Source organism: Xiphias gladius, chromosome 8 (genome assembly GCF_016859285.1).
Source record: "Xiphias gladius isolate SHS-SW01 ecotype Sanya breed wild chromosome 8, ASM1685928v1, whole genome shotgun sequence".
In the NCBI taxonomy this organism is placed as follows: domain Eukaryota; kingdom Metazoa; phylum Chordata; class Actinopteri; order Istiophoriformes; family Xiphiidae; genus Xiphias; species Xiphias gladius.
The window spans coordinates 627,402-654,058 of record NC_053407.1 but is presented as its reverse complement, the minus strand read 5'-3'; the positions used below and the strand labels follow the sequence as shown (position 1 = coordinate 654,058).

At 42.7% G+C, this 26,657-nt stretch overlaps 1 protein-coding gene across 1 annotated transcript in view; it reads left to right on the top strand.

Annotated features, from left to right (window-relative positions):
* LOC120792788 (cytosolic carboxypeptidase 4) overlaps nucleotides 1-26,657 on the top strand; it is a 161,927-nt gene that overhangs the window by 100,069 nt on the left and 35,201 nt on the right. The window contains exons 20-23 of the mRNA XM_040132123.1: nucleotides 2,023-2,110; nucleotides 2,444-2,576; nucleotides 5,891-6,044; nucleotides 18,264-18,444. Of these exons, the coding sequence (XP_039988057.1) occupies nucleotides 2,023-2,110; nucleotides 2,444-2,576; nucleotides 5,891-6,044; nucleotides 18,264-18,444 (556 nt within the window). The remainder of the gene's footprint in view (nucleotides 1-2,022; nucleotides 2,111-2,443; nucleotides 2,577-5,890; nucleotides 6,045-18,263; nucleotides 18,445-26,657) is intronic.

Sequence of the window (26,657 nt, the reverse complement as noted above, 5' to 3'; positions counted from 1 at the left end):
AAACAATGATCACCTCCTTCAAGTGGGATTTTCTTATTTATATGTCTTTTTGCACTCTGACCTTCAATCAGAGCTCAGTCTCTGTCTCACACACAAACACACACAGTCTGGGGGTTGATGGAGAGGACCTCTTGCTGTGTTTTCTTGCTGTTATTGTCTCCCATCCTGTAGAAAGCTCTACAGGCTCAGCAGTGGGTCCAACTATAATAGACCATCCATTACAGCTAAATACTCAGATAGACAAAAGGGCTGCAAAACACAGTCTGTTCCCTCAGTAGCAATCTCAGTTCTTTCATACACACATGCTACACACTGATTCAAACAATGCCCTTTGTACCAGAAAATAGCTCTTTGTAACGTCCATCTGGAAATCGGTTTCATCACAGGAAGAAGTGAATGAATAGAAGAAAGGGTTGCTCTTCCAAAATAGTCTCTGTCCCATTGTACAGAAAATGGCCTTTCTTCTGAAAGATTGAAATGTGCTGACAGGCTAGAAAGTCATCCAGCTATCTATTTTTAAGCTCTGGAGCTACGATGCCGCTTCATTCAACAAGAACAGAGGCGATTAACGTTTCCAGCCTCGGGCCTAAATACGGTGTAGACATAGACTGCGTTTACTGAGGTGGAGGATTTGGGTCACAGCTACAGGGTCCCCATTTTTAGGGATTCTTCGGCATTACTGGATAGTTGACGGAGAGGACAGGAAACGTGGATCGGTCTGATGAGCCATATGCCCACAGTGAAAGTATAAAGCTCATAGTGAAACTGGAGCCATGAGGCACATTTATTCTTTGAAACTTCAGGAACGCTTCATTAAATGCTGGCTATCATTAGGAACTAACTCATTAAACAGACATCTGCAGCAATAGTTTACTTAGTTTATCATTGTCGTCGATCCCCAGAGTCTTTGGTCCATATGTCAAAGTGTCGTTGTGGAAGACACCGAACCCCAATATGTCCCCAATGGTCAGGCCAGTGCCTTGCAATGTTGCTCCACTTCCATGGATGTGTGTGTGTGTGTGTGTGTGCCCACATTCGGGTGAATAAGAGACAAACTGTAAAGAAATTTGGTTTAAAAGCTTTAGAAAAATGCAATTCAGTTCAATGACGGTATTTGTGGGGGTTAAATGACTTTACAGTGAGCATATTGTTACGTCTTAAAAGTGTGAGCAAGGTTGAAAAAACAAACATATACATTTAGAATCATTAGAGATTGTTTACAGGTTTATGCTACAAATAGTATAATGTGATGTATATTTAAGTTACTGTGAAATGTCTCGGTCAACAGAAGCAACTACAACAATCAAGCCTCTTATGATGATGTATAATCATGTGGACAGGAAGCTGATAAGATCGCACCACTGCCGTGTAAGGAAGTAAATACATTCTGATGATGTCATTTAACTTGCTGGCATTAAACTCATCCATGCAGTACCTGCCTAAACAAGCAGCTCCTCAGGTGCTCAGTGAGTTGCTGGTTCCTCTATGACAGATTGGGGAACAGTGAGTTGCCCTTTAGGAAATCCTCATTTGGACAGGTGGGGTTTCTGTTCGGGGGACCGACATGTGGAGCTCTTCCCCAACACAACTCAAAATGGGATCATTTTAAACTAAAGCTGAAACCTTTTTTTTTTTTTTAAAGAGGGCACGGACATGTAGTCCTGAATGATCTGGTACTTGTCACTGAGTCTTACGGTAATGTTATCATTGCTCGTGTTTTGTACGGATTGTTGTTGAGTTTTAGATATTTGTATAGAGGCTCATACAGGGGCAGGTATTGCAAACTAGATTGTAAGCACTGTGGCATGGGGCCATGGTCCATACTACGTACTTATCCCTATAAAATAAACATTAATAAATTCTTACATCACAGAGATGGTCACACCCAGCTCAGGACCGACACACATTTTCAGACAGTCGCACCAATTTACTGCCATGGCACCATGTCTGTTCCACGTGGCTGACTGTCTCTGTGCATGTGTCTGTGTCTGTGTTGTTTGTATGTGTGTACGTGTACTGCAGGAATGCAGCCGGTGCTGTACTCAGTAAGGGAAGCTCTGGAAGGTAGACCACACTGGGTCAGGACCGGAACTGAAATTTGTTATTTCAGGTACGAATGAAATGCACAGATTCAACAACAAAAAAAAAAAAAAATTGACATCTGTTTTTTGTCTTCATCGTCAGACCAAATACCATTAATTTAAAAGACATGTTGGCAATCTGATCGCATAGCTCTTGACTTCATCCGACTCCTGAGAGGGACTCGGCCGTTGGAAATGGCTCTCACACTGTTTGAATGACAAGTGATGTCTGAGAGCAAAATGCTCCAGCAGTGAGTGCTCAGTGCTAAAGGCAGAGACACTATGGGCACTACCGGGTACGGATCTTTCAGCTACACATAACATAACTTTTTGTTTCTTACTTTCTCTACTTTCTCCTCCAGAAACCACTTTTGTCCAGCTCAAGACAGAAGGAGGGAAACCTTTTATACTCTGACCTTTACCATCACCTTCAAGCACAATGAGGACGTGTGCTACCTGGCCTACCATTACCCCTACACATACTCTGCTCTGAAGGTGCTCACCAATCCGCCAAGCCGACTGTCTCGCGCATTAACTTGCAAAACCCTCTAGTTTTTACTTGCCTTCCTAGTGAAGCATTCACCAACACAACCCCCGTAGTTTCTATACATTGTTAACTTGAGAATTATATAACCAACTGTGAGACTGAAGGAAAAAAAAGACCATTGTTGGCTCCTGTTTTTCTCCTGCTCACTTCTGACCTATGTATATTTGTAGTGTAGCAAACTCAGAATTCCTTTTGTCCTTCATTTCAGAGAAAAATGTCGTCCTTTTCGCTGGACGACAAAGCTGAAGTTCATAGTTATTTTACAGATTAAGATTTTAAATAAAAAATGTGATAATCTTGTAAAAGAAAAGACATTGATAAACACTAAACTAATGGCTCCCAACCTTTCTGTCTTTGGCTGCATTACAACAAAGCAGTGTCTAGCTCGGGTCCCTCATTCTAAAGTTGTCACCATCTGCTTTCCAGTTCCCCGCAGCCCCTGTTTATAGCCTCTGCTCACATCTCCACCAGATGCCCTTGGACTTTCCCTCCTTCTCTTATCACCTGGCTGCCCCGCCCATTCACACACCTGCTCCCATTTGTCATCAGACCTGCAGTCACCTGAGCTCTACCCGCTTGCACCTCATTACTCGATCATTAGTTCTCTTCCCCTGTTCTTGGCCAGAACATTTTGTTGCGTTTGCTGTATGCTTCGAGTCTTGATTCCTTGTTCTGCCCGCCTGCATTTTGACCTTCTGCTTGTTTATTGGACTTCAGATTCCTGCCTGTGTATTTCTGGATTTGTTTGCCTGTTTGAACTGTTTCTCTGTCTTTGACCCTTGCCTGCCTCACCTTCCCATAAGCCCTTGTTCTTGTAAATAAATTAACTGAACTAATTAGCTCTGCCTCTGGCGTCTCCATTTGGTTCCTGTCCCCTGTGTTTCTGGCATCAGCTATCGCAAAGGTCTAGTGGTTTCATCAATGAGGCATTTCCCCTCTAAACATCTCACACGGTTTCATTAAAATAACTGTTGTTATAATGATAAAAACTACTTAGCAACAAAAAAGCAAAGATAAGGTGAGAAGACAGAACTTAGTTTTTTCTTCTTCCCTCTCCCATGAAACATCCGATGACCCCCCCGGATTTATCTGGTGATACTTCGGAGGGGCCTGACCCCTGGGTTGGGAACCACTGGACTAAACTACCTAACTGTATATAAAGTAGTTAAAAATCACCAGGAGCAGCCAGAACAGTAAAATACTACTGAAGCATCGGTGACTCAGGATCAATGATCTGATCAGGTCAGAGAGAATCAGAGACCAGTCACAGGAGACAGGTCACTGCACAGTGAAGTACTTTTACTGTACTACATGAAGCTGATAAGACTTCTGGGCTTTTACTTCAGGAGGATTTTAAATGCAGGACTTTTATTTGTACATGTTGTACTGGTAGTTCTACGTAAGGATTTGAGTACATCTTCCACCACTGCCTTTATATTACTAGGTAGTCACTCGGTGTGTCGATTCGGTAAATTGGTCGCACTTTTCCTCCCAGGTCTCACATAGCTTACTTAGGATATGTTACAGGGATATTATATCAGTTGGCTCAAACAGGGAGTTCAACCTTTTTGAGCAATCCTGTCTCCTAGAAATTCCATTTCCACACAACTAAACTGGAACAGCGAATGCGTTTTGTGGGAAATGCAATAGCGGTCAGATCACGTTTTCTATTAATGTAATGAGGAATTATAGTAAAATAAGTTGATACTGAACGTATCAGTAAAATGTATTTTCTCTTCATTACTCGTCCCCTTATTGTAAACTCAGTACTTTGGTCTTAGGAATGAGTCAGTTTTTCTAGTGATCTGATTGGTCAGTTGATCCAATCCTCCTTTTATGGTGTACTGTATAGAGCACGTATACCATAGAAATATGTCACGTGGTGTCTTGAATGTACGGCGCAACAGTGCAACAAAAGGAACTTAGGAACAGGATCTAAGTCATAAGCAAAGGAGAGAAAAATTTTTTTTTTCTCACTTGCCTCTCAGGGCTTCCCGTGTAAGATGTGCCTGCTTTCACTTCATTCACATGCTTTGCACTGTTTTCAGAATCAACCCTCTTCTCTTCAAATTCCGATTCCAGTGGGCTTTATTCACTTGAATGTTTGAAAGCCATTGTTGGCAAACAATGTATGTCACACTGTAAAAAAGCAACGCAACTTAATAATTAAAAAAAAAAATCAACGAGCGTAATAAGCAAAACGTGCAGACTGTTTGCTTTAAGTTGGGGGTATTTTATCCACATTAGATGAACAGTGAATAAATCACAAGCCGTCTTTATGTACATGATGCCCTAATACTAGGGGACAGGAGGTAACTAGACATCCTCTTTTACCTTTACTCTTAAAACTCACTGTTATCTTATGGCTTTTTCTTACCTCATGGTAAATTTAACTTGCTATTCACTCTCACTTTTGATCTTTTTTCTGTTAACCACCGCCACTTTGATTTGACAGGTGCTATATAAGTAAAGTTCTGATCAGCAGGAGCAGACTCGTGGTACCGTCCGTGCTGATGGGGTGAGACCGGAGATGTTCTGCGTCTCACACGTTGTTGGGTTTAGACTACACAAACACTCGATATCAAGGGAGGATGGTGGTTTTGGCCAAATACTGAAAAGGTCAACGCATCCCAGCTCATTCCTCAAGTTCGGGTTAACTTTTTCAAGATTTAATTAAAACCACCTCTTTCAGGCGCCTCTGTGATTTAGGGGTTAAGACACTGACCATGAACCGCACTGTCCCTGGCTTGAGTCAACCCCCAAGACCTTTGTTGCTTCTGTCTCCCTCCCTCATTTCCTGTTCTCTCTCCGCTGCCTGTAATAAAAGCTTGAAATGCCCCTAAAACACTTTTAAAAAATCATCTGTGCCCGTACTCTAACATGCTTTTGTCGCCACAAATGAATATTGTAGGAAAACAATATGTTGGCAGAAGACATTTTCTTTGCAGACATGTTTAATTTGAATGCTTCTTTGTGATGTTGATGAAAACACGATGTGAGCCGCACTAGATTTCCTTCTACATGTATTTGGTACAACGAATGAGTTCTATGTGAACATAATCCTTAGGAGTAAGGGGTGACACTGTCCATCCAATAAAAGGTGAATTCAGGTTAACGTCAACGTCTCTGTTTCGTCTCTAATCCAGTCTAATCCAGAAAACATGTCACTGTTTTCATCCTTTCTGACTGCACTGTGAATGTGTGTGTGCATCAGAACCTACGTTTCTGCTCCACATAAGTGTGTATTTATTGTGTCTGTCAGTCTCATCTGAAGGTGCTGGAGAAATCACTGGATCCCGCCAAGGTCTTTTTCCGGCAGCAGATTCTTTGTAGCACTTTGGCTGGAAACCCCTGTCCAGTGGTCACCATCACTGCCTGTCCTGCCAGCAGGGCCTGGAAAGACATGCACCAGCTACGTGAGTACCGTTGTGTGTGTGTGTGTGTGTGTGTGTGTATGTGAAGAGCTGGGATAAAGGGTCAAAGTGCTGGTGGTCATATAAATAGGCAGGCATCCGTTTTAGGGCGAGTTGATGGAGTGTGTGTTTGTGTGCGTGTGTACTTGTAATATATACGTCGTGGGGACATAAATCTATTTAAAGCCACATTATGGGGACACGCCATCCCTTCGGGGACAGAAAGCCAGTCCCCATAACATAAATCATTACATTTTAGGGTGAGGACTCGGTTTAAGCGTAGGTTTACGGTAAGTCTCCTGGAAATGAATGTAAGTCAGTGTAATGTACTCCGAAGTTTATGTATGTGTGTGTGTGTGTGTGTGTGTGCGCGCGTGTATGAGCAGACAAAAGGAGACGCACAGCAGCCGTCCATCCTGACAGAGAGAGATATCACATGCTTTGTTTATTTTTCAGGACTTAATTGAAAGCCAGTGATCCTTAGCGGTTGGAAATATGAAGAAATAATTTGTTTAGGAGAAAACGCTATGAGATTCATCACAGCACATCGACATTAGCATAATATTATTCCCTACTCCTGTAGCTGCTATTACACGCCAGGCATCTCATTTCCCTGCAAATGCTCCAACACAGTCAGCGTTTCAGGAATTGAAAATAACTGCTTGATGTCACCTTTGATGCTCATGCATTTTAATATGAAACAATCTAATTGGAATTGGGTGAATATGAGTCTGTGGTCACGATTCAACTTCTCTGGGGAAGTGGATATTATGTTCACATGAACGGGTGTTTTTCCTCCGATTAATCCCTTTCTATGAGTCTTTGATTCCCTCTCATTGGTTCCGTCTGTTTACATGCTTCAGTCAGTTAGCCGAATATTCTCTTTGCCCGAACAACAGTAGCCTACAGTCAGTGAAAGGAGGACGTAATGAGTGCAGCTGTCATTTTTGTCATTCCGTCCTCCAATATTCTCATTGTTTTTGTTTATTTCTGGAAAGCCCCTTCTGGCCCCCCAGGGATCCGTCCACTGGTCACACATAAGCATGTAACGTCAGCTCAAAGTAAGTAATCCAAATGAGTGATTTCACTCTACTGCCTTTTCTGTCCACTGCTCATGGCTAAATGCATTTCAGTGGGTTGGACTGCATCTGAAACCTGACCTTGTAGCATTTGGAGCCTGACGAGATGGACTTTGCTAAACAACCAGAGAGAAGACTGTAACGCTGCCTTTCTGAAGTTCTACGTGTTTGTTTAATTATGGGTCCTGACCCACAGTGGGTTGTGACCTGATATGCTGATGTGTACATCTGTGAGTGTTTTCAGATTTTTTTTCCCAGCGTGCTCCTTTAGGTGCTCCCTTGCACTGGTATCTGTTAGCAGCACATTTTATACCCGTTCTCTCCCATGGAGAATATCTTTCATATGGTTCTGCTCGCTGGCTTGGAAAACATGAGGAACTCCTTGCAGTGCCTGTTCTACGTAGAGCTGTTAAGTAAACAACACTTCTCAAAGTTGGGACTGAACCAATGTCCTGTGTGCAGACTTCGCCATTTTGGTTTTGATTGCCATTACAAACAAAAACTTTGATATTCATTTTATTTGACCCTATTTTTGATAATCTTCATGTTCATCATTCTGATTCCATAGCTATTAGACTGTATTATTCCAACCCTTTCCCCCAGAAATTCCATTTACATATGTCTTGTTCAGTGGCACCGTTGGTTTTTTTTTTATTTTTTTTTAAAAAAAAACATGAATTTAGCCGCACATTTATTAACGGCAGCGGAGTCACTAGGAGGTGGTTGGGGTGGATGGGAGGTGTACAAGCACACAACTGTCAAACCAGAGACCATGGTTCACATCCAGAATCCCATCTGAGGTTCAGGCAACAAAAGCACTTTGGTTAAGGTTTGAAAAAGATGTTGGTTTTGGTTCAATGTAAATAAACAGGTTGTGTCTGAAGTCACTGTGAACTTTTTCTGCATTGAACCAGACCAGGATCTTTCCCGAACCTGAACCAAGTGCTGTGAGAGTCTAGACAGAACCATAAACCAGTTTAATGATGCTGGAGTCTCTACAAGCGGATGTTGCGCTGCAAGATCAGATTGTTTTGGTGGAAAACAAACACGTTGCCTGTGAACATTTTACTGATACGTTCAGTATCAATGTGTTTGGGACATGTCATATATATAAATTATCAATAATTCCTCATTACATTAATTGCATTACCCACAAAACGCATTTACGAAAGGTCCTGCAGTCTAAACGACAATACAGGTCACTTGTCCTTACCCTTAGATACCACCCGCAGGCGTACCAGGTCTTTGTCCTCATGGTAACAATAAATATGCAGTTTGGTTAGGTTTAGGCCCAAAACCTAATTGGTTCGATTTAGGAAAAGGATCTTGATTCAGGTTCAAATAAATACATCATTAATATTAGATGACCTTCGTCGTCATGGTTACAGTGATAAACATGCAGTTAAGATTGTGAAACAATCGTGGTAAAAAAAAACATTGGTTTCATATGGGAAAGTAGCAGCGGTCTCCCATGTGAAAGCCCTGTGGTTTGTTGATCCATCCATTCACCCCAACCTCCTTCTAATATGGACACAGTCGCTCTTTATGCTACGTCACCTGACTTCCTCCTTTGCTCCTGTCATAATCACTACGGCCACTGGAGGTCACCTAACAATAAATGTAATTATGTGATATAAGAAGCTACAGAACAGACGACCTGTTGGGTCGGTTTTTTTTACATAAGAACAGTCTCAACCTGAACCTAGTGCTGTGAGAGTCTAAACAGAACCATAAACCACCTCTCTGCACTAGATTCTTTTTGCCTACACACACACACACACACACACACACACACACACACACACACACACTGGGGATTCTCTGGATTCTCTGACGCAGAAACCAAAAGCTGGTGTTGAATGACAGTTTGTTTGACTGCTCCACAAACCAGACACCACCAGATGTCTTCTTCAGTTTCTGACTGGACAGTCACTCACTGTTACCTTCAGTAACCACACACAACAACACAGACTGAATTCTTAAGAATTACAACTCTAAACCATCAAAACGTGACCAAGAGAATGTGTAGTGACGGTGGAGTCAGGATGAGGTTCATCCCCAGGGCTTTTATCCGGTGACCCAGCGGGGTATTTCTGCCACTTGCAGTTAACTTACATTCCCTCAGTGTTTGTCCTCCTTGGAGCCCACATCCCGTTGCGTTCAGGTCACCATATCCCAGCCCTGTTCAAGGTGTTATTGTTGATCTCTAGTACATCCAAAAGGTTGCCAGTCGCCTTTAGGTGCAGCAGAGAGACGATCTCTCTCCGTGTGAGGGCAGCTGATACTTACTAGAACGAGGCAGTTAACCTTAAAACCTTCAAACAGAGTAGAGAGGCTCCCAGGTATGCTTATGCAGATTTGGGCGAGCATTTTCATCCGGAGGTGTGTGTGTGTGTGTGTTTCTTGGACAAATAACCCGAACTTGAGCCCAAACAAACCCTGAGGCACAAGCAGCCAATCAGTTCCAGTCTTCTTCCTGCGTATGCAAATGAGTATGCTAATTAGGTCTAATTACAATCAGCCATGTCAGTGGGTTTGGAGCAGTACCATGACTTTATCTTCCAGAGTGCATCTTATTGGCCGGAAAGCTTGTAAATCCTTTCATTTCAAGGAAAACCATGCTTGAATATGAATTGGACTTTGATTTGAGTTCATCAGTCATAATGCCACATGGAAATCCATCCGGACCCACTCTGTCTTCACAACGGTATCTTAACACTTGTGTGGGACTTGCTGAGTGACCTACCTGCACCATAGGTCATTGGCTACTATAGTGATCAGTTTGGAGCAGAAGGTCAATATTAAAGGATTTTCCAAAAAAAAAAAAAAATGATGGGCAGACTCGTACAGAAGTAATCCCTCTCAATCCTCACTCACGACCCACTGGAAGTGTGCAACGATGTATTTATCAGCAGAGACCCTGCCCTCTGCCTGCATTTTCGTATTCTCTCATTTCTGGGCAGTGGGTGTGTAGCCCCCCCAGCCAATAACAGCGCGCGGGGTGTGAGGGCGGGACTCTATAAAAGCGTAGCGAACAGGTTACGTCGCTGTCTCTGTGCCTGTGTGTCTCCGCTCTGCTCTCACTCTGTGTCGCGGATGTATAAAGAGCTGCAGCTCTGCGTGTCTGACCTACACACACACACACACACACACACACAGAGCAGAACAGAACATGGGAGAGTGTTTCAGGAAAGGCTGTTCATAGGAGACGTGGCTGCCTCCTTACTGCTTTCACTAACATTGTTGCCTAAGTACAGCACATAGAAGGGGACGATAGCTACTCTGCTGTTATTACCTCGAAGAATCTAAATGACAGAATGAATGCTCTTCTCTACAGAGGTCATTCGGGGAATAGAAGGCCCACACAAAGATTTGTGTTCTGTGTCTGTTCCCATCATTCATGAACAGGCTACAAATGTACTGATAATACATCTCAATGATCAGAAACATATATATTTATATCGTGTTTTCAGAATATCTCTTACAATATACAATTTACCTCAATATTGAGAGATATCATTATTATACTAATAATTGGGTTTTCTTTCAAAGGCCTGTTTTCAGCTTTGTTTTATAGAAGGTTGTCTTTGTAGCCACATGTGGCTGCAATTTAGGTCAAAGTGACAAAAGTAAAAAACAGTTTTTTTATTAAGTGTGTTTTTGTGCCTCACCTCTAAAATATTGTATTTATATGTGATTTTTTATTCAAATTTTATCAACTTGGACAAGAAGTAGCGCTCGTTCCACATGGATCAACAACGAGCATAGTCAAGTGTTAATGAGTGCATAAAAAAGTATGTATTAATCTTAATAAAGCAACAAAAAAAAAAGCTTAGTAAAGGCTTAACAATGACAAATTGGTAAAATGTTAAACTCAATAAATATGCTCGCACTGCTATTATCAACAATTGACAGAAACTCGTAAGGCTTTTATTAACGTTCTTCAGCAGTCTGTAAACTGGTAACAGGTTTCTTATGAATGCCTTATAATCTAACAATAAACATGTCTACCATGCTAATATTTACACTTATATAGTCTTATTATCTATTAACTGATTCGAATTGGAAGGATCTTAATATTAAGTGTCACCAAAACACTTTGCGATGATGCCTAAACTGAGAGTTCTGCTCCTTATCTTTGTCCCTCTCGGACATACAAGCTTTTCTTCAGTGGAGTGGATCAGACAAAGAAATCTGCTTCCTGCCTCAATCCTCTTGTCTCTAATTAAAAAAAGTCTTCCGGTGCAATCGCAGCTCATCTCTGAGAGCCGTTAATTATCAAATCATGATCTCGTTTAGCAGGACAGGAATGGCCTCCAGGTAGCTGAAGCTGGAACAGGATGGTTTCTCTGTCTCTGCCAGTTTCTCTGCTCTCTCACCCTTTCTTTTTTACTGGAACTAGTTTTTTCACTTCTCTAGTTTTTTCTCTCAATTTCTCCCCTTCACCCCCTTTCTCATATTTTCATTTGTGTGTCTTTCTGTGTTGAGTCAACAGAAAAATTAAAGAAGCAGCCAGTGCCAACAAGGACTGGGGACATTTTCAACCTGAGATCCTCATGCAGGAGCCCTCTGGTTGTTTGACAAACTATCCAAAGGTGACCCACTTTTTTCTGTACGGGCCCCCAGAGGTGCAGCACCGTGCCTGAGTATCTCAGGCTTACCAGGCCTCCGTCATCTTTTTATTTTATTTTTCAAAGTCATCTCACTTGAATATGAAGAATGAAAACAATTGTAAGTTCAAAGCAAAGGCTCAGGTGTGGACATGAACAGGTAAAAACAACAACAACAAACGCTTTCTGAAAATTCATAGAGATAGAGATCATATCATAGAGATATACTACGAGTGCATCTAACATCTTGGGTGATTTCATTTGCCTTGTTTTTAATTTCTTCTTCTTCTTCTTCTTTTAATTTCCAGCAGACCAGTGTGTTGCTGCCTCCCACTGGTTAAAATCATCAACACAATTGTTTTTTGTGAGCGGAGATGATGTACGTGTTTATTTGCATGTAGAGCGAGGTGGTGAGATCCGATCTCAAGTGGTTTCTTGAGATCCATGTTATTGCCAGGTCTGAACAGGACCCACAGTATTCATTCTAGTTTCAGACTTTGCAATGTTTAGATACAGTATAACATCATTCATAGTACCATAGCTACATAGTCACGTAACTCATTTTAACGTCTCTACCAGCGAGTAACAGCACGTGTTTCATTTGCAGGACCTAAAATGTCTTTTTTTTACCAGCCATAATTGGAAGCAGTGACACTGACTTCAGTCCCCCCAACTCCCCCCCTTCACTGACAGCCAACAGATTCAGTGCTGTTTAAACAGCAAGCCTAGAATTGGTGGTGGGAGTTTTTTTCTTGGGATCAAGTAAAGATGGAATTACTGGATTTTCTCTGGAACACGAATACAGACAATAAAGAAAACAGCACAGTACACGTACAACAGCAGGATCATGGCGGCAGTAGGTGACGAGCATTGATGGGATATGAATGCATACAAATGGAGAGGAAAAGGAGGGGAGAGGAGCTTGGCGCATCATGGGAAGTCCCCCGGCAGTCTAGGCCTATAGCAGCATAACTACGGGGTGGTTCAAGACCAGCCTGAGCCAGTCCTGACTATAAACTTTATCAAAAAGGAAGGCTTTAAGCCTACTCTTAAATGTGGAGAAGGTGTCTGCCTCCCGGACCCAATCGGGAAGATGGTTCCACAGTAGAGGAGCTTGATAACTGAAGGCTCTGCCTCCCAGTCTACTTTTGGAGACTCTAGGAACCGAAAGAAAGCCTGCATTCTGGGGGCGCAGTGTTCTAGTGGGGTAATAGGGTACTATGAGCATTAAGGGCTTTGTAGGTGAAGAGGAGGATTTTAAAATCTATTCTGGATTTTACAGGGAGCCAGTACAGAGAAGTTAACATAGTAGAAATTTGATCACTTTTCTTAGTTCCTGTCAATACTCACACTGCGGCATTCTGGATCAGCTGGAGAGTATTTAAAGATTTGTTGGGACAGTCTGATAATAAGGAATTACAATAATCCAGCCTAGAAGTAACAAAAGCATGGACTAGTTTTTCTGCGTCTTATTGAGAAAGGATGTGCCTGATATTTGCAATGTTACGTAGGTGAAAAAAGGTCCTTGTTTGTTTTATGTGAGAGTTAAAGGACATATTCTGATCAAAGATAACTCCAAGATTCCTAGCAGTGGTGCTGGAGGCCAGGACAAAGCCATCCAGAGTAACTATATCATTAGATAATGTGTTTCTGAGGTGTTGAGGGCCAAGCACAATAACTTCAGTTTTGTCTGAGTTTAACAGCAGAAAGTTGCTAGTCATTCAGGTCTTTATGTCCTTAAGTCAGGCTTGAAGTTTAGCTAACAGATTGGTTTCATCAGGCTTCAATGACAAGTACAATTGGGTATCATCAGTATAAAAATTGAAAATTATGGAGTGTTTCCTAATAACATTGCCTAAAGGAAGCATATATAAGGTGTAAAGAACTGGTCCAAGCACAGAACCTTATGGAAGTCTGTGATTAACTTTTGAGTATATGGAGGATTTATCGTTAATGTGCAAATTAAATGTTCCAGTCTCTGTAATAGGATATCATGGTCAATGGCATCAAATGCAGCATTAAGATCTAACAAGACAAGTACAGAGACAAGTCCTTTGTCTCTGTACTTGTCTTGTCGCAGAGACAAGTCCCTTGTCTGATGCAATTAGAAGGTCATTTGTAACTTTCACCAGTGCTGTCTCTGTGCCATGATGCATCTAGATCCTGACTGAAAATCCTCAAATAAATGATTATTATGGAATAAATTCAGACAACTGGTTGGCATCTGGTTGGCATCAGCTTTCTCAAGGAGAAAGGGGAGGTTAGATATGGGTCTATAGTTGGATAAAACATCTCGATCAAGAACAGGCTTTTTGAGAAGAGGTTGGGGTCTAAGAGACAGGTTGATGGATTAGAGGAAGACATTGTTGAAGTTTTTTGGCGAAGGTTGATGGGAGAAAAACTGTCTAAGTATGCATCAGGTTTTACAGCTGTTTCTAAGGTTCCTGTGATAATAGAATGAAGTGACTGAACATGTCTATAACTATTTTGAAAGAGTGGATTTAATGTGAAGTTACTCTTTATTCACTGCAAAATCTCTGTTTCTAAGTAAGTGAGAGTGACTGCAAAGTGACTGACATGTTTGCATTATGTGTCATTTCCACACTGATATTATTTTCTATCTGATGAGCTCAATGATGTTCAGTCCATGATACAGTGATGATCACATAGAGGGGCATCAGATGTGTTATGTCTTTCTCACTGTATATAAATGCGCAGGTGTGGGGCAGGTGGTTCACTGTCCACTGCACCAACATCCAGGTTGTTATAATCAAGGAAATGCAGATCTCAGGTAGAGGTCGCCATCAAGCCACAGAACACATTAAAAGTTTTAAGGTCACTGATAGTAAAGACCAGCCAGATTCCGTTCACACTGCTGCTGCAGTGCAAAGACTTTTACTGACGATGTCAATGTGATGATCCTGCGTAGCACTAAACTAATGGCTGTTTGATTCATATAGCCCAGTATTTCACCGTCAGTAGCGTAAATCATTAGCAACAACTGGATGGTAGGAAGTTGATGTTGATTGTCTGATGCTGGCCATACTTTCCACTTACAAGCAGGTTACCTTATCATTAAAGGATAATTCCACTTTATTACATCAGGGGTCATATTTTCATCATTCCTATCATTAAGATGTATTTATCAAGTTAATAGTTGAGATCTGGGAACGTGGTGGCATCACTAGAAAGAAGTTAGACAGGTCAAAAAACACAGGCAGTCAGTCGACACACAGGTTGGAAACAAACCAGCATGTCAGTCAAACTTACATAGAAGAGAAAACAAAAGTGACCAAAGCCCAACTGTCTGTTGTAAACAGCTCCATCACAGTTTACAGACCCACTTCCTGCTTCACCCCGCTGTGCTCACAGTTTCTACTGTGACAGATTATTTATGACATCTCAGGTGCATTACTTCCAGTTTGACCTGCAAATAAACTGGTTTAGATATGAACTGTTGGTTTGTTTACAACCTGACTGTTAAAGTGACTCCCCGTGTTCCCAGATCTCAGCGAGCAACTCGCGAGTTCAGTGTTATTATAACTCGTAGAAGCGATAAACAAAGCTACCACAATAAGACCCAAGTTGTAATACACTGGAGTTAACCTGTAGTTTGAGCCAGATCTCTGTGGGGATGGGCTGTGGAGACACTGTGCCCCAGTGCTGTTCTATTGCACTGTAACCAGCTGGAATAAAGTAAAACCAGGTTTAGAGGGTGGTGAAACTGCTCCAACAACATCTTAGAAAACAATGATTTATTATAGTTATTTTCAGAGCAAAATATTTTGCGCTCTCAGTGACGAGTTTACTTTGCAGTGACATTCAAAATGTTTGGTTGATATCCAACGATGCACATGTTGCATCATTTTTTGTATCAAGAGTTAAGTATGTGGATTTATTCCGAAGTAACTGCAAAAAAAGTACACTATGAAGATGAGTACATCCTGTGCTACAGTTAACATGTAGCCTTGTGGAACGTTGACACAGCTACAGTTTAAAAATCCGGTTCAGAGCTGTTGAAGCGACTCCTTAAACAATGCAGTGCAGAAATGGCCTCAAGTCAAAGTGATCTCAAATGGAGGAATGTCAGATGTGTCTTGAACTGTGGGCATCTCACAGCGCTTGTTTGGCTTGCAGTTTTGTAAAGTAGAAAAGAAGAGAGTGCTAAAACGTGGTCAACCAAAAAAAGGAAATTTTACATCAATAAAAAGAGATTATTCTCCACCAGCAGTTGATCACACCTGTGATTCAGCCTGCGGTGGCTGCTTGGTATTTCTCTGTTTGATATCTCAGCCTTTGGTATCCCCTCGAAAATCTCTTCAGATTATTTATCTGTGTGTCCTTGTTTTGTCCTCAGTGTGTGGTGTTGTTTTGCCACATCACAGAGAAATTACTGTCAGTGAAATGTTTTATTACATTGCAAGGCTACAATTTTTTTCTGTCTTTTCTGGTGTTAAATTGAAGCAAAGACACCTTCATGGGGGAAAAAGGCCTGTAAGCATTTACCCAAAGTGATACTGACAGGACAGTATACGGGACTACACACGCAGCTGTGTGAGCTCAGGGTTTGACTGACATCACCTGCATCAAACGTGTCCTCTCACGAACGCTCCAGAATAGAGCCATCTGTAGTCAATGCAAGCAGAGCAAGAGACTCCATCTATAAAGAATTCAAGCTAAAACAGAGGATCTCATATTTGGGCTAGTGCAGACATTAAATTACCGATCCATTACTGACAAAGATGACAACTAAAGAGAAGAACTATTATGAGCCACAACACTGGATAAATATGGACACTGAAGTGAGTTTTCTTGGAGACCAATGGATGACAAGACACAACATAACACAGTTGTGAAGAAAAGCCACACTCAGCTCACTATCTGCAACTAATGGTCCAAGACTTCTCTGTATACAGTACCAGGCTTTACTGCCAAATTCGAACCAAATTATAACGGACCTCAGTAACGCTATTAGGCAGTGGTAATGGCCCTCAATCGGCTGCAGGCCAGTAGTAATGTACTGTGGTGACGGCACAAGTCAAAGGGTCTGCTCATTGGTTTTCCTTAGATGAACGGAGGTGAAAAATACTGTACGTGCATGAATCAAAATGTGTGGAGAGTATTTTGGAAAATGCTCAACAATAATGTTGAGTGGTCATGATTTCCACTTTATTAGCTAACACTAGCGTACACAGTGCTGTGGACAGATGTATGGCATCTTATTAACAGTCAGTTCAGAAAATGGACATCAGGACCGGACACAGAGACATGAAAGGACATGTTCAAAGCAAAGCATGATATTATACAACAGCTTCCAAACTGTTAAACATATTTATATGTTGTATCTTTGACACACAGGGATAAAATTGATATTGATCTTCTCATCCGGCTCAAGTAAAGAGAGCAGAGTGTTCTCTTAAAGGAAAACTACAGTTAATTAATTAGTTTTGATTTTTGATCTGTTTATCATTTCCATCAGTGATGATAACACTCACCAAAAGTGACTGCTAAAAACTGGGAGTGTGGCGATAAAACATGGGTTTAACAGTCAAGAAACACGTCAGATGATCTGGCACTTTATCTGTAAAAACCGTGCTCATTTTTACAGTAAGTACACCCGGTCAAAGTTGAAGCAGGACGTGGGTGTGTCTCTCTTGAATAACCTGAAGATTTGTTTAAAACCCATCTGGTCGACGTGTTTCTTGCTGTCAGACTTGCTGTTTTATTACTGGCTTTTCAACCTTAAAATTCTAGGAAACAAAATAGAAATAAAAAGAAAACACCTCTACAAATATCATAAGCAGGAGGTTTTACTTCGCCAGACTCCAAAATCCATAGGAGTTGAATGCTACCTTATTCCACGGTAATGTCATGTGATATTACTTCTATTTTGTGTTGAATTGTAGGTGAATTCGAATCCTGAGGCGAATCTGAAATGTTTGTGTATAGTCTCCTTAAACACGTATGAGGAGTTCCAATGGTTGTAATACGCTAATCCGTCTAAACTCTGATGGATGAACCAGGACACACACTGATCGCACACTCTCCATCTGTTGGCATGCTGCCTGTGCAACATTCACATTGTAATCACTGACACTCGGAAATGTTAATTATGACCCCTACACAACATTACAATCTTCACTCATGACCCCTGGTAACCAACATAATTGGCCAGCTGTCACTATCACTGACAGAGCGTAATCTATTGTTGTGATCGGTGTGGAGGACACGCCATCAGCACAGCTTTAATTAAAGACCGGATCAGGATAATTGAATGATGCTCGGCACTCCGAGAGCCCAGGAAATGCAGACAACTGTAAGATTACAATACAGAGGCAGCTTTGTGGTGAGTGCTGATTGACAAGATACCTCGGAGGTTAGAAGCGCTCCGGTTACGAACTGCGATCCCGGAAAACACTACGTAATGTTCCTGAGCAAGATGCTGAAACTCTAACTGGAGTCTTAGTTCTCCACGTGCCGTACGTCATGTCAACAGGCAAGTGATAGATCCGGATATGTATGTCTCCCTGCAGGTAACCGTCCCTGTATCGTGCTGACAGGCCGGGTCCATCCCGGAGAGTCCAATGCCAGCTGGGTGATGAAGGGCACCCTGGAGTTTCTGTGCAGCAGTGACCTGATGGCCCAGAGTCTGAGGGAGGCCTTTGTCTTCAAGATCATCCCCATGCTCAACCCGGACGGAGTCATCAACGGCATGTAAGTGGGAGGCGGGAACAGTGCTGAATCCACACCCCAAATCTGGACTTAGATTAGATGTTGCTATGTAAAACTGCAGCAAAGATAGACACACTACGATAAATATTAAATAGAAACGAATAAATGATAACTGCGCCTTCACTCAGTTCCCAGGAGGTGTACGTTTGTAACCTATCTTTATTTTGAAAATGTGCCTGATCCGGGTTTGTGCAGGTCCGCCACGCTTACTATGAGCAGTCTGAGCTCAATATCTCATGGGTCTATTTAAAGGGACTTTAAATAGTCATTTGCTCTTTTAACGTGCCATGTGATGCAATGCTGGAATGGACTCGTCGCCTTCACTTCATTGGATAAAAACAGAAAAAGAAAAGCCATTCCATTCTACACATGTCTGTCTAGCTCTTATAATAATAATAATTTTTTTTTTAAAAAGGAAAAAGGGAGTGGTCTGATAACATCAGTTTTGTTTGTCATCAAACATTAGAGTAAGTACATCTGTGTGTGTGATTCAGCAAAAAAGCATCTCACACACCCCACACCCACCTGCTGTAATTTCTCTTTAGTGCGTACGGTATGTGAGTGGAGGTGTGTGTGCGCTGTCTAAGATCGGTTCCCTTCCCGTGTGTGTACGTGGGTTTTCTGAGGAGCCTCCACACGTGTGGGACATTCAGACGTGATCACTGCCGAGCGCTGAGCGGACTGTGTCTGGTGGAGAGCCGGTGTGGCCGGAGGAGTAGGGACTTTTACTCTCTCTCTGTCTCTGTGTGTGTCCGGCTTTTGCGACTGATGTTGCTCTGAGCATTAGTTACACTTAATAATTAGTCTCCACTCTGACTCTAGGAAACATGTTGTTATTGCTTGGGTTCCTGTTTTTATTCCTTCCCCGTGCATTAAAAAGTACATTTCTGCAGACTTATAAACTTGGCACAATAAACTTAATATGAAAGCTGCAAGAACAGCAGTAAAACTTAACGATCCTACAGTTTGGTAACGGCCTGGTCCTTGTTTTTACTTGGTGTCTTTTTTAAATGATTGTTAGTGTTTTTTTAGTCCTTATACATGAATAACAATTGTGAAAGGACTCATATCTGCTGCTCCAGTAGGAGGTTGATACACCAGTAGCTGTTCTGATGTTTAGACAACTGAAAATATTTCATCAAGGTGAAAGAAAGGTTGCTGTGTCCCTTTTACGTCCAGCCAGAACTCCTCTTTTCACAGTGCTATGAAAACATCGCTCTGCTTTGATACTGAATGTAAAGACACTGTAGGTTGATTTCAGCTGTTGGAACGACCACGTCATTTCTCTAGTGAGGACAGTCTGCCAAAAAAAAACATGCTCAGTATTACCTTATAAAACAAATTGAAATTGGATGACAGCATGATGTGGTTGAAAGCTCCAGAAAAAGCTTGTTAGAGAGTCCTGAGCTGGGAGTGCTCCAGAAAAACCTGTCACACTTAATTCATGAACCAAAAGGGGCAAAAAGTCCTAAAAGGTGCTATAGATGAAATTGTAAAGGATACAGATGTATCTCCATGACAACCATGTGATACGGCTGAAAACTCTGTTTTAAGAGAAATCGTGCAGTGAAGTGTGTACAGATTTAGACAAATGGAACCGAAATGTTTCCTGATTTAAAACCTTCCCTGAAATGAATGCCACTAAGTGAAGTGTCTTCTAAAGAACCACGTACGACAGAAAAAGCACATAAAGCAACAAGCGATCACAAACTCTAATAATAGCCACGAGTAAGTATAGTAAGGAAAGAGCCATTTGAACCCAGTAGCAGTTATTATGAATAGAATTGCAGAGAAATGTTTTGCCCACAGAGTTTTAGAGTCTGCTTCTTTAGTGTCAGCAGAGAGGAGATGATAAGACAGGATCACCCTTTGGATCCAGCAGGTGCATGATGGGAACAATCAGACAGAGCTGGAGAGACGCAGAGAGACAAACTGGAGAGACACTGAGGTGACATGGCTATGACAACCCTGTGATTGCTTCCACGGGATCGACCCTTATCTTGGAACAGGTTGTGTCCTCACGTGTCTGTGCACACACACATTCGGCACCACAGTTTACTACTGGGGGCCCCTGAGAAGCTCCAGTGGAGCCCTGCTCCAGGTGGGCACATTCACAGCCCACTGTCCGGGGGGGTTAAGTTCATGCTGGACGACTCTACACCTCATGATTTATTGCCAGTGCCTATATTCCGTAGAAGTGCACCATGAATAGTGTTGCCAGAACCACAATCTTACGCTTAACTTGACCCTACTGCCCACGTGCAGAAAGAAAGGATTAAAAAAAGAAAGCAGAACAAAAAACCATGGAACGACGCAATCTGGGACTGGATTGTGCAGAATCCCCCAACATCTACGTTCTTCTCAGACAGTAGGGTCGTTTGGTTCTTCACCATGTTTTCATGTCTGTGCGATTTGGCTGAGAAGATGAGTGGGTAAGGTGTTGTGGTGTGGAAAAGATGGCGGGATGGCGGCTGTGGCACGTTAAGGTTAACGGTTAAAGGCTCAAACACGTGGTTAAAGTTGGTTAAGGTTAAAGTTACCGTAACAGTGAGAAATGAATCCTTTGATTCCCCTGTAGGTTTTTAAAAAGTTTGTAGGTTCATTCCTAATGGAGAACAGACACTAGTCTGCTTGGATTCGCCTGAGTTACGACCCACCGCACGGAACAGTTTTCAAAACGTCCATAATCATTTCTCAGACTCGCTTATTTATTGTCCATCAGGGTGTTCCACTCATATTTCCTCCGAGAGACGGCTCCTGTTTCACTGCCCTCGTCAAATGAAAATGAGTAGATGGGGTCACACTGATGCATGTCTCTCAGAGGTCCCCGCGCTCCGATGTCGGCGTGGTTCTGACTGTGGTCCCTCAGGAGCGAAGGTGGTAGAAGTGGAAAGTTAATAGCACAGGAGACTGTCAGTTTTCTTGTCTCTTAACCACCGCTGCATCTCTCCTTAAGCTTTCCCGGGTCGTTTCCGTGGCTAAATCTAACCAAAGCAAGCCAAGCGCCAGGCCAGGGAACTGTCGCGTCGACCCGCCTTTCCCGGCTTTATGCTGACAGGAGTGTCAGAAGAGAAAACTCCCGTGTGCGCTTTATTTCACGGGACTCGCTGACACACATGAACAGGTCAGAGAACGGTGCGAGTGTGTGTGAGTTAGTCTACAGACAAGTCACCTCTGACAGAAATTAAGGGGGAAAGTCAGGTGACGTAGCATAAAGAGCAACAAAGTCCAGGTTAGGAGGAGGTTGTGGTCCACAGGTCACCAGACATTCACACAGGAGATGTGTGAATGTCAACAAAGAAGCTTCTATCCGTGGCCGCGTGTTTATTATTGTAACCATGATGACGAGAGTCTGGTACGCCCGCTGCCGGTAGGGGAGGATAGGGACAAGTGGCCTAAAGGGTGGTTTAAGTTGGAGGACTTGTTTTTTTTTTTTTTTCCCAGTTTATTTTCAGTGGTCCCTCTTCATGCTGGGTCTAGACTTGACATCCTGTTTCAGCAGGAGTTAAAATCACTGAGACAACTTGACATGAACAATATACCGTCCATGTCCTTTCTTCACGAGCCGATGCAGCCTTTATCTCACTGTCTCTCTCCCTCACTATTCCTCTATTTTCTCTCTGTCTCTCTGAAAGTCACACCAGTTTCTCTGTGTGTGTGTGTGTGTGTGTGTGTGTGATGTAAGTCTTGCAACACAGCTCTGACATTTCACAGGAATTAAGTTGGACACCGAAGGGATTTACTCATCCTGCCGCCAGCTCTCTCTCCGTCGCTCTTTTCTTCTCTGACTGTCTTTCTTTCTGGGGTCAATTTTCTGAGCTTGAAATTGGTGTGAAACTGGAACAAAATTGCCAAAGCATCGGCGCAGCTTTTTACTGCAGATCCCATTCCCTGTTGGTCTGTGTGTGTATTTTGGGTCCTTGAAGGCATACGAAGTATTTGAAAAACACGAGGCGGGAGGTTCTCTCATCAGTGCTGGCTGAGCATATCTTTCTTCTTCTGCTCGGATTAATTTTCTCATGTAGTGTCCCAACTAAGTTTGGGTTTGAATTAGAAAATATGTTTTGCTTTGTCTTTTACGCCACCTGCGTGTTTCGGAATCAAATCTATGCAGCTCCAGTTCTATACAGCTGTCGGGTTCGTCCTGGAGCTCTCAGGGACGTCTGGAATAATCGTGGTTGCTCCTCTTGGTTGCAGTCTCTGGGAGCAACCTGTGAGCATGATGTCTATATAGTTACTTTGAAAAAAAGAAAAGAAGCGAGACCGTGACCATGAAAAGAGAGGGGGTGGAGCTTCAGAAAAACGGCAGAGACCCCACACAGAGCTGTGAAGTGAGGGAGCAGAGAGCAAACACACAGTCCAGTTCCATGTGTAAATGCGATCTCCTCTGCGAGACCTGCCGGCAGGGATGCTCTTGGTCCAATGAAGCTAAATAAATGCCATATGTGACAGCAAGACTCGTGTGATCATCACACTATTAAACAGCTTCAATCCCTTTGCCAATGAATGTGTCACCTGTGGTGATAGTCCGTTTAAGCTGCTGGGTTATGTCAACGAGACTTTGGTCAGAACAGCAGCTACACTTCAGTGATCTTGGCACGAACAGAAACCCCGCGGGTCAGCTGTGGAAGAGAATGTCAGTTTACCTACCTGGACCAGCGTTTTTGTCCAGTTATTGAACTAAATACGCACAAAGTCGCCAAATTCGCAGACCAGATGCATAAAACACATGGTTCTGTTTGAAAAATGATCTCCACTCGCACAGCTAGCCAGAGATGGACACAGACGGAGCAGAAATCAGTCAGGCCCAACCTGGGCTCCATTATAAACATCTATGTTTTTCGGCCAGTTCACTGTCAGTCCCACACCAGTTAAGAACAGCACTGTTTCTGTTTCCTCCAAGAGAAACAAAAGAAAAAGAAGAACAAGAGAAAAAAAAATCTGAGAAGAGACAAACACTCTTTGGTTAAATTGATAGCAATAACCTGTGACAAGAGGTCAAAGTAAACTGCTTCATTTTAAAGGGTCCGAAGCCAAAAAGGTTGGGAACCACTGCCAACAATCATCTGAACCGGTCTCTTCCTGCTCCCCCAGTCTTTGGACCTGACAATGAAGAGAAAATCGGAGGGGGGTTTCTGGGTCACAGCAGCTCTCCTGACACATGACCAAAGGCATTTACATCAACCATCGCACACGCACCTCTCAACCATCACCAGCTGTGGTATCTCACCGAACCTCACAAAGGAAACCGGTCCTTTTTACAAAGTAGGGGATAACATTAAACTAAAAACGTGGCTGAAATCAAACTAAACAGAATAAAATGATCAATAATAATGAATAAAAAATAAACATCACAATTATATATCACAAATACATTTGGTAAATTCTCCTTTTTCCTTTCTAGCAAATTGTAAAGAGTTGTTTAGTTTTTAACGGTCGTGTTTACACACTCACAGCTCTCAGTTAAGGTTAGAGAAAGAGGGTGGCCTGGTGTAACGCAGAAAAAGTCAGCGACCCAACATGTTAGATGCCATATTAACATTTGCTCAAAAGCCACAATTGTTCACTGACCTGAGCCAAAGCACACACGGGACTCAGGATGCCAGCCCTGGTGTCAGGCACGTTCACCGTCCACCCTCGCTCGTACAGACGTGTCACTTCGTTCACTGAAAAAACGCTGTCACTCAACATCGTCCTGCCAGAACGTACGTGTCCCTCAACACTTACTCGCCAATTTAAGAAATGTTGTTTCTTGAAGGTGCCTGCTGTGTGTGCTCATCATCCATCTATCTGGCCCCTCAGGTGCTGCCTATAGAATGTTTGTTTATTTCTTCACATGCAGGTGATTGTGAGCAGCCTGCACACTCTCTCTGGCTCAGTAACTGATGCTCCTCTTCCTTTACACCCAAGTTAAAGGAGGGCCATTGAACTCAGTTTCCCAGGATCCTTCACCTTTTCACACCTGGGCGTGAAAACCCACCTATCGACCCAACAACCAGCTAACATTGGTCACTGTATGCCCTATGACCCATGGCGGCACCAGGTCAACGAAACCCCAGTGCTCCCTTTGTCTCGCCCTCTCCCCTTCACCCCGTCAGGGTGCAGCAGGCTCTCCCTCCCTCCTGCGCAGCACGAGCTGCCGCTCTCTGACCTCCTTGCGACCCGCTCGGAACGGACTGCTGCGCCGAACTCTCGCTGCTCAAGAGCAACCTATAGCGAACGGCTTTAATTTAGCGCCAGCAGCTACGACCCAAAGTCTGCCAACTGATTTTGCAAGCGACGGGAGCCGCGAAGCAGAGTTAGCGTCAAGTGGCTAAGTCCGTAAGGAGAGCAAAGGAGAAACCGGTGATCTCTCCATCAACACAGCAACACAACCGGCACAACTACAGCTCACTGAATTTAACAAGGCAGCACGCCTACCTCCCCGACTTGGTTAACGTAACCGGGCCTAGCATAGCGTAGCATAGCCCGGCTAAGTACAGGACTGCTTAACTTTGTCAATGTAGATACTAAGGTGATGTTAGTACGTTTCACCCAAGTATTCGCAGTATATCCAGTAAGTACCGACAAAGAAACAGCAGCCGTCTTTTAAGTCCACCATCTTTTTTGTAGTTTCCTTTCCTTTTCCTTTGTGTACCTTTTACACTCAGCCATTTCGTGGTGGCGCTTTCCTGCGCGCGCGCACACACACACAAAATTGTATGCATAGTACCATTCATTAGATTACATATTGTGTTTTCCATTCTGTTAACTGTTAAATAAATGCTGTCGAATGTACCTGCTGCTCTATTTAATGTTGCACAACCTCTACTCTAAAGACATATAACCCTTCAGCCTGTACTTGTTATTGATATGGTACATTTGGTTGTACTTAATTATTAATTAGAGCGCCAAACTGCTGGTATATTTAGGACTGAATCGGTGAATTTGCATCCTTTCCCTTTTTAAGGTCGTTCCCCGACATGGACTTAACGTAAATTCAATTTTTTATCTAAAGTATTTATTAATTATTTCTGATGGCCAGAAGTTGATAAGCTGATGCACCTACAAAATCCCCAACATCACAGTGATTTCTCTCTGAAGCTCTGCAGGGCCGTGACATCTAACTGCAACAGGAGCACTGACGGCACGATACGGAAACCACAGCAATTTCTCCATAGTGGTTCAGTAGCGATATTCATTCACTCAGTTGCACTGGTTAACATGACACGAACCTTCACCTGTGTCCATATATCTGTCTGAATTATTTAAACTCAAGTGAAAAGTAAAGCCTGCCACCAATCAAATGTACCTTCAGTCAACAAATGACAGAACCATCATATACAGAACATGCTGTATTTCCAAGGGCATCTGGTAGATGAGAAAATCCCAGTTCATTTTACAAGCCCACTCAAACAAATAAAAACTGGATAGGCTGCCTGTTAGTAGTTAGATGACAAATTATTGTGAGCTGTAGGTTGTGTCAAAGCTCACAGAATCAAATATTATCTGGCAACAAATCCCCAATGGCATTCATTGTCGATATAGCCATCGCAAACAAATGCACACGGACGGACACACACACACACACACACACACACACACACACACACACACACACACACGCCTGAAGGCAGGCTGCTGCAGTGCTGGGCAGAGGAGAGTAAATGTTGTGGAAAATAACAGTTTACAAAGAGCTTTAACTTTGCTAGATCTCTGTGTTTCTCTGTGTCTGCTGCCCTGGGACAGAGCTGGGGCTGGGAGGCCACACCACAGGGCTGGAGACTTAGATGGAGAGAGAGAGAGATTAGATACAGAAGGAAACAGAGTGAGAAAAGAAAGATGAGGGAAGGGAGGCAGAGACAGAAACAGAGAAGACCGACAGAAGAAACTGCTCTGAACTCAGTATCAGGAGAAATCAATAAAGCCTTTAAGGAGCACACCAAGCTTGTGGGAAATGTTCCCATTGGACAGCCTAGACCTAAAGTCAGTGCTTTAGGCTCTGTCCACATCAGGGAAGGAAAACAAAAATGATCAAATGGCTTCAAGGCTTAAAATCCAATGAAACAGACAGTATTGTTCAGGCTTCCAAAACTCTTCCTTTACGGCGTAAGAGTTAATGTGAGGAATAGTTACCACAGACTGTCAATCGAACAGGGAAGACAAGAAAATTCGTGGCAACAGAAAGAAAACATGTGATCACTGTTCGATTGTCA